At 60.9% G+C, this 12,580-nt stretch overlaps 1 protein-coding gene across 4 annotated transcripts in view; it reads left to right on the forward strand.

Annotated features, from left to right (window-relative positions):
* The first annotated feature begins 2,723 nt into the window (after nucleotides 1-2,723).
* RIN3 (Ras and Rab interactor 3) overlaps nucleotides 2,724-12,580 on the forward strand; it is a 105,043-nt gene continuing 95,186 nt past the window's right edge. The window contains exon 1 of one of the 4 annotated variants that reach the window (XM_045822978.1): nucleotides 2,724-2,984. Coding sequence is in view for 1 of the 4 variants with exons in the window: in XM_045822981.1 (XP_045678937.1) it covers nucleotides 2,941-2,984 (44 nt within the window). In the remaining 3 variants the exon portion in view is untranslated. The remainder of the gene's footprint in view (nucleotides 2,985-12,580) is intronic. The other 3 variants (XM_045822977.1, XM_045822981.1, XM_045822980.1) reach the window with 3 other exon arrangements.

Consider the following 12,580-nt stretch of genomic DNA (forward strand, 5'->3'; position numbering starts at 1 on the left):
GGGGTGGGGCTTCGTTCACCCAGCGACCTCGCTGAGGAGCCGCATCTTCCCAGAGCAGGTAAGCAGTGGGCCTGTGCGGTCCTCCGGGGGGCAGGGCGAGAGAGAGAGCCTTGGGGCTGGGCCCACGGAGCCCAGGCTTTGTGGGGCTTGTGCTCAGGGTCTCAGCAGTGGCCCAGGGAGCTAAAGGGAACCCCTATTTGGGGAAGATATGGAAAAGTGGGGTCCCTCACTGCTCACATCAGCTGGGAAGGGCCTGAAGGGGCTGTTCTGGAGACTGTGGTTGGAGAGATCCAGTCCCTGGGGCCTGGGGAGGCCGGGTAGTGGCATAGGGGCCTGTGTTAGCAACAGCAAAGGACTCAGAACGGTGGGGAGCGGGTGCCTCCTTGCCACCCCACTTGGACTTGTCACTCCGACAGACAAGCAGGCCGAGGCATTAAGGAGTGGCTTGTCCGAGGCCAACCAGCCAGAAGGTCCTGGGGGTAGATTTGAATACCAGTTTGTTGTCGAAAGCCTGTGTTTTCAAACAGGGAGCTACAGTCCCCTCCAGGGACCTGTGGGAAAGATGGTTCCCGCCCAGGAAGAAGACAGGGAAGGAGGAGGGGAAGGTCAAGGGGCCACGGTGATGAACTAATGGGGGATCTACGGGAATCTGAGCAGAGGAAGGAAGTGGGGTGGCTGGACCCGTCGGGGTGGCCTCCTGGAGGCGGTATCTGTTTAAGTAGTAGTTTGAGATATAATTCACATAACATGTAATCCGCCCACTGAAAGGGTACATTCAGTGTCTTTAGGATAGCCACGGAGTTACGCAACCATCACCACAATCAATGTGAGAATGCTTTCTCCGCCCCCCAAAGAAACCCTGTGACCATGAGCGCCCATTCCCCACGCTCCCCTCTCCTCCCAGCCTCCGGCGACCACCAGTGGGCTGTCTGGAAGGACCTGCCTATTCTGAACTTTTTAAAAAAATATTTTATTTATTTATTTTTAGAAAGGGAAGGGAGGGAGGGAGAGAGAGAGAGAGAGAGAGAGAGAGAGAGAGAGAGAGAGAGAAACATCAATGTGCGGTTCCTGGGGGCCGTGGCCTGCAACCCAGGCATGTGCCCCGACTGGGAATCGAACCTGCGACACTTTGGTTCGCAGTCCGCGCTCAATCTACTGAGCTACGCCAGCCAGGGCCTATTCTGCACGTTCATAGGAACAGAACCCTACAGCATGTGGTCCGCTGTGACTGGCCTCCTCCACTCAGCAGGAGGTTTTCCGGGTTCATCCAAGCTGTAGCACGAGTCCGTGTGTCACCCCTTTTTACGGCCTCATAATATTCCATGGCGCGGGTGCACCACCTTTGTTTGTGAGTTCGTGAACTGATGGACGTGTGGCTGTTGTGAATAATATTGCTATGGACACTCAAGACAAATTCTGGGGCGGACGCATATTTTCATTTCTTTTGGGTAGACACCTAGGAGCGGAATTGCCGGGTCATCCGTCTTGCCTTTTGAGGACCTGCCAGGGTGTCCCCCAGCGCGGCTGCACTGTTTTACGTTCCTCCTAGGGAGCCGCACTGCGGCTGCCTGTCCACCTCCTGCCAGGCCGCGTTGGTGGGGATGCCGGGAAGGGCGGGGTGGGGGGTCACGTCAGGGGGCAGCAGCAGCAGGGCAGAGGCGTGAGGGCCTTTGAGGCTTTTCCCAGAGCCGTGGGCTTCAGTCTCGTCTGCACCTCCACCTCCTGTGTGGTCTTGGCCGAGTCACCTCCTCTCTTTAAGTCTCAGCTCCCCGATGTATACAACAAAGGTGTGGACCAGTGGGTCTCAACTAGGGCGGTTTTGACCCCGAGGGACACCTAAAACACCGAGAGAAATTTTGAGTTATTACGAGGGGACAGTAACGCTCCTCGTGTCTGGCGGGCAGAGCCGTGAATGCTGCTGAATGCGCTACAAGGCACCGTCTGGCCCCAAAGGCCAACAGTGACCAGTACTGAGGTGACTCCGTAGTGTCCAGTACTGAGCGGTCACTGTGAAATGCTCCGAGGGCAGCCCCTGTTCAGGAGACAGTTTTGAGGGACCAGGCACCTAGAATGGAGGCCTCTCATCTTATGGGAGTTGCTGACTGGCTTTCTCCCTCTGCTCCCATTCAGGTGCCGTAACCGCACAGACGAGTTAGGTTCCTGGCCTGGCGGGTATTCAGGCTGCCTTGTAAGGTAGTGAGTTCATCGTCGGTGGAGGCATCCAAGAGGAGGCGGCGTGGCCACCTGTCAGAAATGAGGGGGGAGGAGCTCTGTTTCCGATCTGGGGCTGCCCGCGGGCGACTTGGGGGGTTCCTGAGCGCGGGAGGCAAGGCCGTGGCTCCCTGTCGCGTGCGAGTGCCCTGCGCGGAGCTCTTGGCCTCCCCACCTGCGGGTTCGCAGCGCCAGCGGGCGGGAGCAGGGAGCGCCTTCCTTGCCACGCGACTCCTCGCCAAGTTGGGGACGTTCCCCTGAGTTTCCCTCCAGCTCTCCGGCAGCCGCCGGGGACCGAGGCCGTGGCCGCAGCCCCAGCCCGGGCCGCCGAGGCAGCGCTGGCGGTTGGGCGCCCGCGCCGGGCACCTCCGCCCGGCACCGCCCGCCGCCAGGCCCGGCCCCGGGGGCGCGGCCGCCGGGTTTCCGTGTGCCGCAACAGGGCTCCGGGCCGCGAGCCGCCGCCGAAAGGCTTTTGAAAAAAAAAAAAAAAAAAAAAGCAAACCTTGACCACCAGGGCCAGCCTCTTCCTGAAAGCCCCGAACGCTCCGATACAGGAAGTGGAAGGGAGCGGGCGCCCCAGAGCGCAGCGGCTCCCCACTCGCGCGCGGCGGCGCCCGCCGGGCCCTTCCCGAGGGCCAGCGCTCGCCGCATGCGGGCGCCCGGGCCACCGCGGCCCGCGCCGCGCGGCGCCTGAGCCCCTCCGTTCACCGTCTGCGAGCGGCCGGCGGCATGATCCGACGGGCCGGGGCGCCCGCGCAAGAGGACCCCGCGGGGTAAGTCCGAGGCCGGAGCCCCCTCCTCCCCGGGCGCTCCCGGCTCCCGCTCCGCCGCCGCGTCCCGCCCGCCCCACCCCCCCGGATGGTGCTCTGAGCTCCCGGAGGAGCCGCGGCCGCGGGACCTCGGCGTGTCGCGCTGAGACCCAACCCCTGGCGACCGCCGAGGCCCGGTTCTGCACGGAAGGGGGCGTCTCTCTGCCTCTGCGGGACTCCGAGACTTGGCTGAACTTCCGAGCCCAGACGTGGCTCCCTGGAAAACCAGCCGGCGCCTCCGGTCGCTTGGCGCGCGGGGGCAAGAAGGGCATCCCTACCTGTCAGGACCGGGGTGGAGGGGCTGTGTGGACGTGGCCCATCCCCGGCCTCCTGTCCCGCCTGAACTTTGGATGCAAACCCGGGCGGCCCCGGCCCTGCCGGCTTCCCGCACCCGCCTCTGCGCCTGCCTCCCCGGGCGTCCACAGTCGCTGGCGCCCAGCAGGGCGTGGGGTGGAGGGCCCGGGTCCCCGTAACTTTGGGCGCCCGCGGCCCAACAATAACCAGCCCGAGGACCCACCGGAAACCCCTACTCCTCCGCTCCCCTGGCGGGTCCGGGGACGTTGACCTTCGGACCGGCCTTTGCCAAGCCTGGTTCTTGGGGAGGGACCAGGGCGCCCGTGGGCCGAGCGCAGGCTGAGCGGCGTCCCCGTGGAGTAGGCTCAGACTGGAGTGCGTGAAGCCGAACCCGTTTGGGAACCGGGTCTCTCGTGTCTGGTTTCACCACCTCACCACCTCAGGCTTGGGAACAGGGTTCTGGGCGCGCTCCGTGGCAAAGGTTCCCTGGCCTCACTCAGCCCAGCGAGTGTGGGGGGAAAGCTTCAGGGGGGCTGAGGAGGCTCCAGTTCGCAGGCAGATTCTTGGGGAAAACTCTTAGAACCTTTATGGGTGCCAACGTTGATGGGCAACTCTAGGAGCGCCATTCCCGGCGTTTTGGTTTTCAAGTGCTGGGCCCCTCTGTGAAGGACACTCAGCCGCTGGCCGGCCTAGCTGGGTGGCCTCAGCTCCCCGGCCCCTCCGTGGTAGGCCGTGTGAAACAGGAGGGTTGGGTGGATCCTGGTCAGTGCCAAACTGGGGGGGGGGGGGCACCTGGAGGGGACTGGGGGGGGGGGCGGCTTGGAGGGGCCCGTATATTAATACATCCCGCTCTGATCGCCTCCCTCCTTGTCCCACCACCCCCTCACCCCCCTACCACCACCGCCGATGGCCGCCCCAGGTGCAAAATTCGGCCTGCATGCTTTCCCTTGGAAGTGACTTCTGGAAAGACGAGCGCCACCCAGTGGGAGGAACCGGGAGTCCTTGGGGAAGGGGTCCCCCAGGGCAAGGATCCGACACACCCAAGATTGCTGGGTGGAGCTGAGGAGGAGGCGTTTCCTCGGGAGGAAAGGAAGATGAGGGGCCAGAGTCCTGACCTCTCCCACTTCCCATTTCCCCCCCCAGGGATGACTTAGCTTGGCCCACTTCCTCTTTGTTCATTACCGGCCCAGTCCCTTGACCTCTCTGTGCCTCAGTTTACTGACCCGTGAAATGAGGACGGGTAATAGTAAGTACCCTCTACAGTGGTTTTGAGGATTAAATGAGGTGATGCACAGAGCTTGGCGCCTTGGCCTTTGGGTAAACTCTTCATAGTTATTGTTATTCCTACTCTTACCATTTGTTGAATGAAACCCCTCTGTTTAACCTTGAACAAGGGACCGGGCCTTCACCTCATCTGTAAGTTGGGGCCGATAATAACACTTACTCTTAGGAGGGTTATGAGGATCAGACGAGCTAAGGGTTGATACACCAGCTCAGGCGTTCTTAGCACAGTGCCTGGCACATCCTAAGTATGAGCTGAACATTGGTTTGTTGCTGAAAATGTTTTATTTAAGGACCTTTTGGGTTGGAAGGGTCCCTAGATCGTATCTCAGTTAACGTGGCACCAGGTACAGGAATCCCTTTGACGACATTCCTGAAAGGTCCTTGTTTACCTCCAGTGACGGAGAGCTTGCCAGGTGACCTAGGGAAGGAATCCCTGAATTTGAGTTGCATTTTACCCCCTTCTGACTTCTACCCTTTGAAACCCTGTTCTCTCCTTCAGAGCCCACCCTTCTTGACTCTCAAGTAGCAGAAAGTGGTTGTCAGGTGCCCCCCAAACGAGGAGCAATTGTCTGTGACCCCTCACCCCCACACCACCCCAACACCTGGCCGGGTCCCCAGTCCTCAGCTGAGCTCAGCTTCCACCAGGCTTCTCACCCTCACGCCCCGGGGACTAGGATGGTGTCGTCCGGGGGTTGGCCCCCGGAATAAGAGTGTGGGGATCTAGGCTACCTGAGGACAAAGAAAATGCAGACGGGCTGCCCCATACCCGGGGCGCAGACTCTTTTCCCCCGTCCGGTCAGGGTTCTGCTGACTCATGCGAGCGAGGTTCATTCAACAACTAGCGGCTGCATCAGGTGGGGGCGGGGATCCACATGTAACCAGGACCCTGGCCCCTTGCAGCTGACCTTGGTGGGGAACCCCGAGGGGCCATTTCACAGCAGGTGGGCACGAAGCCCGCTCCAAGGAGGTGGCGTTTATCGGAGGCCTGAAGGAAGTGGGGAGCGTGAGGCCAGACCCGGGGGCAGGGGGCTGGCCTGTTGGGGACTGTGAGGTCAGGGGCTGGAGTGGAGGAGTGTGGGAGACGATGACAGAGGAAGGCCGGTCCGGTGGGGGAGGACCAAGGGCCACTTTGGGGAGGGGGGGCGTTGCACAGAGGGGCGAGCTGATTGGGTTTGGGGCCGTACGGAGGACAGACTGCAGACACAGGGAAGACTGCAAGGAGGCCCCCGCGGCGGTGTGGCGGCCAGGACTCAGGGCGGTGGCGGGGACGGGGCGCCAGTGAGGAGGCGAGAAGCCAGAATGCAGGATGTGCAAATTTTGTGCAGGGGTCGCTGAGCACGTGTGCTCGGAGCCCACCCTTTCACAGGTTTGGTAAGTCAAGGGCCCGCTCCAGATTTCACTTGAAGAAGAATTCCCCTCTTGGAAAAAAGCGTGACCGTCACAGACCTAATCCAGTCCCCTGATGTAACGGACAAGGAAATGGAGACCCTAAAAGAGGAAGTGCCTTTCTCAAGGACTTGGGAGCCCCAGGTGGAGCGGCCCTAGGACCCTGGGCTCTCGAGCCTGGGGTCTGCAAGGGGCTGCCTGAGCAAGCGGCTTTCCGTGCCTGTCTGCCATGATGTGAGGGTCCTGCCGAACCCTTGAGGGGCCCCTCAATAACTACAGCTGCTAAGACAAGGGCTCTTCTAGGGTGGGGCCCACCCGGGGACCAGGGGTGAATTCAGAGACCCAGCTCCAGCTCTGCCCACGGACCTGGGCCTCTTTGCTTTCCAGTGCTCGCAAGGGGGCCTGGCTGGCACGCAGCTGGAGGACCCGCCCGCTTCCAGGCCCTAAGAGAAACCCTGGCCTGTGGGATGACCAGCTCAGATCTGTGCTTCCGGGCCCCGAGAAGCCCTGTGCATGCCCTGGGAAGCTTGTGGGGGTGCGGAGGGGTGGGGGCACGAGGTCTGTTTGGGCCTTGAGGGTCTCAGCACTTTTGTCCCAAGACCTTCCTCCCCACCTCCCCACCACCGGCAAGGCCTTGTGTGGGCCTGGGGCCCTGTTTACTGATCATTTCTGAGGCAGCAAGTGTTAAAGCTTAAAATGCTACGGGGACACCTGCATTTTAATCTAGGAGATCAGGATATTGGAACCAGAAACCAACCAGGAATGGGTGTGACATTTGCAGGAGACCCCCCCACCGCCCCAGCCCCCAGACCCCCTCACTTCCCTCCCAGGCCTCCCGGTAGCTCCATTTTACAGACAGGGGTCTGAGCTGTCCCAGTGTGACCCCTCCCAGCCACGGGCCCAGAGCGAGGGAAGGAAGGACAGATCGCGTGACAACCACACACTCAGTCCTGCCCTCGCTCGCAGGTCCCAGTGTCACCGAGTCACCCGGGAGCGAGTCCTCCTGTCGGCCCATGTCATCCGCACAGTGACAACTGGGCAGAACGGGGAGGCAGTGGCAGGGGGAGGGCGGGCTTGGAGGACAGACGTCCTGAGCAAAGGCTCGGAGGTGTGGGGCCGTGTGGAGTGGTACCCAGGTGGCAGGGGCAGAGGCAGGCAGGAGAGGCAGAGGGAGGCTCGTTTTGGCCTAAGAGAGGAGGATGGAAAAGGGCAGGAGTAGGAGGGGCACCCACGGGACCCTGTCCTCAGGGCCTGGGTCGCTCCAGGGGCTTGGGGCACCTCTGTGTGCAGAAAGAGCCCTCACGTGGGGTATGACCTGGAGTGGGCCCAGACTTTCTGCCACCCCCTTCCCCCCACTGCCCCCCGTTAGGGAGTCACCTTCAGAAGGGAGTGAGGGGCCAGGAGTCACCTCATTCCAGGCGAGTCAGCTTAGGGGCAGTCAGAGCCGCTCTGAGGGCCAGCTCTAGAACTTTCCACCGATACAACTGTTACCCCGAAGCTGCTGTTCGTCCTACGACCCAGGGGTGTCCAAGCATTGGGTCTTTTCTTTTGGATTGGGGCTAAAGACGGAAATCAAAGCTTTAGCGACTTATCTAGACTGCTGATATCCCTTCCGTTCCGCCCGCCATGACCCCTGTGGTGTCGTGGGTTTTGCTGAGAGAGACAGATGGCAGCTACTCAGGGGCAGGTGAGGAAGGAAGCATGTCCCCCCATGGCTCCCTAGTTACCCTGAGGTGCCACAGTCTCCCATCTGAAAGACCCCTCGAGGGCTCCCTGTCCTTTGCACCCCACCCCAGCCCTGCATGAACCCAGCGCACAGCTTCACCTCTCTGTCCTCCCTGACGCGCAAAACTGCCCGAGCCTCGCACCTTGGCCCATGGTGCTGCCACCTCCTCCGTGAAGCCTTCCATCCATCAGTTCACAGAGACTTCTCCATTGTGAATACTCAGAAAACTTTCTATTTACCGAGCAACTTTAGAAATACTAAATGATGTCCTTCTACTTAGATTTTTAAACTTCCAGATAAAAGGGATCCAGTCTTTTAGTTCTGTATCTTTCTGTCCTGCAGACAGTTGGCACTCGGTAAAGGCTTGAGGAGGATGAAATACTGAATGACATTTTAAAAACCACCTCTTAGCCTTCCCTTTTGTGTCCTGGTGCAGCTGGACTTTCGGAGTGATTTGCAAGGCAGCCTGGGCCTCAGGGTGAGGCCGGGAGGGGGCGGCCCAGGGCTGGGAGGTGAGGGGCCCCACCCCCCTTCTGCAGCGGGTGGTGATCCCCCTGAGACCACCACACCCCTCCCCCAGTCAGGACAAGGAGGGGATTGAGTGGAGACCCCACGGAGACCCCACTCCCAGCAGCATTCCCCTCTCTGGGAGAGAGGCTGGGCAAGGCGGAGCCCGCTCACGGATAGATCCCGCACCATCAGACAGAAGGATGCAGTTAGCGGGGTGCATAGGTTCTGGGGGAACCCTGGCTGGGTCGGCAGGTCCCAGGTGCAGGCCTGTGGTCCACTGAGCACACCGGAAAACAAGGCCGCTGTGTGTGTGTGTGTGTGTGTGTGTGTGTGTGTGTGTGTGTGTTCGCGGTGTGCACATCCGCCAAGGTCGCCAGACTATCTTTTCTAGGGCAGAACTGTTCTTCACTCTGAGATTAGGCCTTTTGCCACGTTAGGCCTCCTTTCTTGTATGGAATGATTGGCCAAGGTGATGGCGGCTGTCGGTTTTTCACGCTGTTTTAGCAAAATGAAAGGTTGCTGGAGGAAGGTCCGAGACACGCTGCTCTGGCCGCCGCCGTGGGTGTATGCGTCTTGTGCCCCCTCCCCTGCCGCACCCTGTCCCTGCCGCCTGCTGGCGGCGGGAGAGCCGGCCCGATGGGGCTGTCTGGTGCTGACCTCGAAGACGTTCGGGGACCTACACGCTGTAGGACATCAGGGGGGAGGGGGCGGAGGATATCTGTAGGGTCCCCTCTGGTGATTTGCGATTGGACCCTGGGGAGCAAGTCCCTTCCTCTCTGGGGCTCAGTGTCCCTGTTCTGATGGACTCGGCGATGTCTCAGGTCCCTGCTTGGCCTGACCGCAGCGAGTCCCAGAGTCACTGGCCAGCAGGCCGGTCCCCCAGGGCAGCGGGAGTTCACGAGCCTGGGGCGCCATGTGGAGATGAGTCTGCCTCCCCCCCTCGTCTAGAACACACAGGCACACCTCATAAGCAGCAAAGACCCAGAAAGCAGACGTCTGCCACATCACCCTGACCGGTGCCTGGAAGGAAATGGTTTTTGTTTTCAACGCCAAGGGTGTGTGTTGAGAAGCTAGTTTTGAAAACCAGTGCATTGGTTTGGGGACCCCACTTCGGGGAGAGAGGCTCTGCCTTCCTGGTAGAACCGGCTGACGGGGAGGGGGATGGGGGGAGTAAAGAGGTGGGGTCAGAGTGACTAGATCTGCCGGGGGCGGAGGGGGGGGGCCTCCTCTGGCCGTTGAGTGCAGGGGCTGCCGGGAATGGAGGAGATATCAGGCAGCCTCGCGTCACGGGGCTCCTGGCCCCAGGACTGTCGGGGCTCTCGAGGGACAAGTTCGGAGGGAGGGTCCTGCGTGGGAGGGAAGGGGCTCCCTGCCAGGCGGGGCAGGCCGGGGCCTCCCCACAGCACCCCCAAGGTAGCCAGCCGTCCCTGTGCGGGTGGGGGCAGCTGGTGACACTGTATGTACGCTTCCACTCTCCCCCTCCACACACACACACACACACACACACACACACACACACACGTCACACAGTAAAACCGGTCACTTCCCTCCTCCTGCCTTGAAGGAGAAGACAGAGGCAGGTGGACACAGAGGGGCCCTTTCCTCCGCCTGGGCATTCACAGACGCGTGGGGAGGACCCCACTGACTCCATATCTGTGTGGCTGTCGGCCTCAGGCCTTTGACAGAAGAATCTGGAAGCCACCATCGTGGCCTCTGCCCCTGGCTCTCTCTGTCTGGCAGGAAGGCCTCCGTGCAGCCTCGGGCGTGTGTGCTCTCCACGGGGGTGGCGCTTGCAGGAGGCCCCCCACGGGCTGAAACCACTCAGGTGGTCAGGAGCTTCGAAAGGGGCAGCCAAGCCCCTCACCCCCCTCTGGCCAGTAATTCCCGGGGGTGCCCCCGACCCCAGCCGGTGTATGTTTGAACAGCACACCCGCCCGCCACGAGAAGCCAGTTCCCTTTTAGAAGCAGCAGAGTAGGGAGTGGTTGTGGTCAAGGCCTGTCGCCGCTGTGCGCACAGTGGCAGCAGCATGCTCAGGCCACATCCTCCGGGTGACGGCGCCAGCCAGCCGGAGGGCCAGGCCCCTGCGTCCTCTGTCCTTGGACCAGGCAGGAGAGCCCCCCGCCCCGGGAACCTGCTGCACCCACACCCTGGAGTTCAGGAGAGGGAGGCCAGCGTGGGCACCTCGGATGAGGTGCATGAGGGGCTGCCCTACAGGGCTTCCTGTGGGACGCTGCCCCCGCCACCTGCTGTGAAGGTGGCCCCGATTCATTGCCGACTCTGGGATCTTTGTCAAGGCTGAGGACTTTTTATCCTTAGGTAAGAGATGGGGCTCCACCTGCCAGGCACCAGCCCAGCTCCTCGACCAACAGTCAGTACCAGGTGTCAGGGCCGAACAAAGACACTGAGGTCTGAGGACGGAAGGGGACGGGGGTGGACAGGGCAGCCCAGGAGGAGGGGAGCAGAGAAGCGCCGCCCCCCCCCCCCGGCCGAGCAGGCTTTTCCCCGGGGCGTAATTACCCCCGGGTCAATCAGAGTGCTCCATCCACCCCCTGCGACCACAGAAATGAAGGGCTTTGCACCTGAGACCGACAATCTGGCAGTCTCTGGTGATGGGAGCGGGCCGTCCCGGAGGATCCGCTGGGGCTCCCCCCACCCCCACCCCCCCACCGCCACCTCCGCGCCTCCAGCTTCCCTGACCGCAGCCAGTGTCAGGGACTGATACTGCAGCTTCCTCTAGGGAAGTCGCACTTCAAAGTGGGGGCCTGGCTGTCTCCCCATGGCAGCTGATGACAGCGCTTATTATGCTTGCTTCTGCCTGTTCTTGACGTTTTTGACAGGGCATTCATCTAAAATATATGCAGAGATTCTTTTCTGCACTAATGGCTTTCTCATCCATCCTCGCCCATCCATCCATGCGTGCACCTACCCGTCTATCCACACACTCCTCCCTTCTTCCGTTCAGCCCCCTACCCACCCACCCGGCCGCCTACCCGTCCACCCACTGAACATGTGTTGAACACAACGGCACTTTCCAGTGTATCTGCTAGGGAAAATAGGAGACACACGCTCAGAATTAGAGCACAGGGCACTGTGTAAAAATGTGCAGAGGCCCCATGACACGTAGCTGTGCTGAGCAGGGGAGACACCCTGGCAGAGGCGGCCCCTGGATCCGGTCTTGAGCGATGGGCAGGGTTTTGACAGCTGGGGTCGGGCATGTGCAGAGAAAGGAGCCCCCGGCAGGAGGAAAACCCAAAGCGGGCACGCGGGGAAGCTCGAGCTGCGTGTGGGAGCCCTGAGGAGCCGGCCTTGGGGACGGGGAGGGGGCTTCTGTGTGGGGGGCCTGGGACCAGCACTGGGGCGCACCGGGCTGCAGGCAGAAGAGCGTGGGTCTTCCCCGTGATGGGGAGCCCAGGGGCCTGCTCGCCCGCACAGCGCTGGGCAGCCCTGGGCAAGTCACTGCGCCTGCACCTGCCAGGCCACCTTCCTCCTCCTCCTCCTCTGCCGAGCGGACCCACCATCCCTGCCTCGCAGTGTTGTTGCCATGGTTACCTGAGAGGGTGGTCGTAACCCTTTGGGCTGTGAGACCCGTGCGGGGCTGTTACCTGTGTGTGTATGGGATGTGTGTGTTGCCTGTGTGTGTGTGTGTGTTGATTTAAAAAAAACCCCACAACATTATATGCTCAATGAAGTTCCCATACAGACCCACAAAAACTGAAATTTAAAGCGCTGGACACAGTAATGACTTTGAGGCTGCCCCTGGTCCAAGTGTATGTTCACTTAGTTTTGATGGTTGCGCGCACAGTGCTGATCTGGGGGTGTATTAGTTCGTGTCCCTCTTTTTTCACTGGGTGTTCTTCCTTACGCACATTTCTACACGTCGTGCTGCGGAGACAGGTCACCCACCTCCCGTCTTCGGTGGCCTCCTCACGTTCTGATCTTTGGATGGCTGCCGTCGGCATAGCAACGTGTTACTTCTCTCCAAGTCCCCTCGGCTGTGAAAGAAGCTACTGAGAAGTGTATGTAGGTCTAAGGGGCGGGACTGGTTCCTTGAGACCCAGCACCTTCCCGGAGTACCTCAGTTCAGGGGTGCGGCAGAGCCGGCTGGCTGGCCCTGAGTGTCAGCTGGTGTAAGTTTTAGCTGAATACTTCCGATTTCCGTGGGATTAAGTTCAAGACGGTGAAGTATAAGTGAGGAGTGCAGTTTTCTTGGAGATGTCCTTCAAGAGAAGGGGCATATGTTTCTCTTCCTTCCTCTTTCCCGTTGTGTGGAATGAAGACGTGATAGCTGGAGTGAAAGCAGCCATGCTGGACTCTGAGGCAAACTTGAACACGGAAGTTACATGGGGTTCAAGACGTGTT

Source organism: Phyllostomus hastatus, unplaced genomic scaffold, assembly GCF_019186645.2.
Source record: "Phyllostomus hastatus isolate PE091 unplaced genomic scaffold, TTU_PhHast_1.1 phas_scaffold_501, whole genome shotgun sequence".
Lineage (NCBI taxonomy): Eukaryota > Metazoa > Chordata > Mammalia > Chiroptera > Phyllostomidae > Phyllostomus > Phyllostomus hastatus.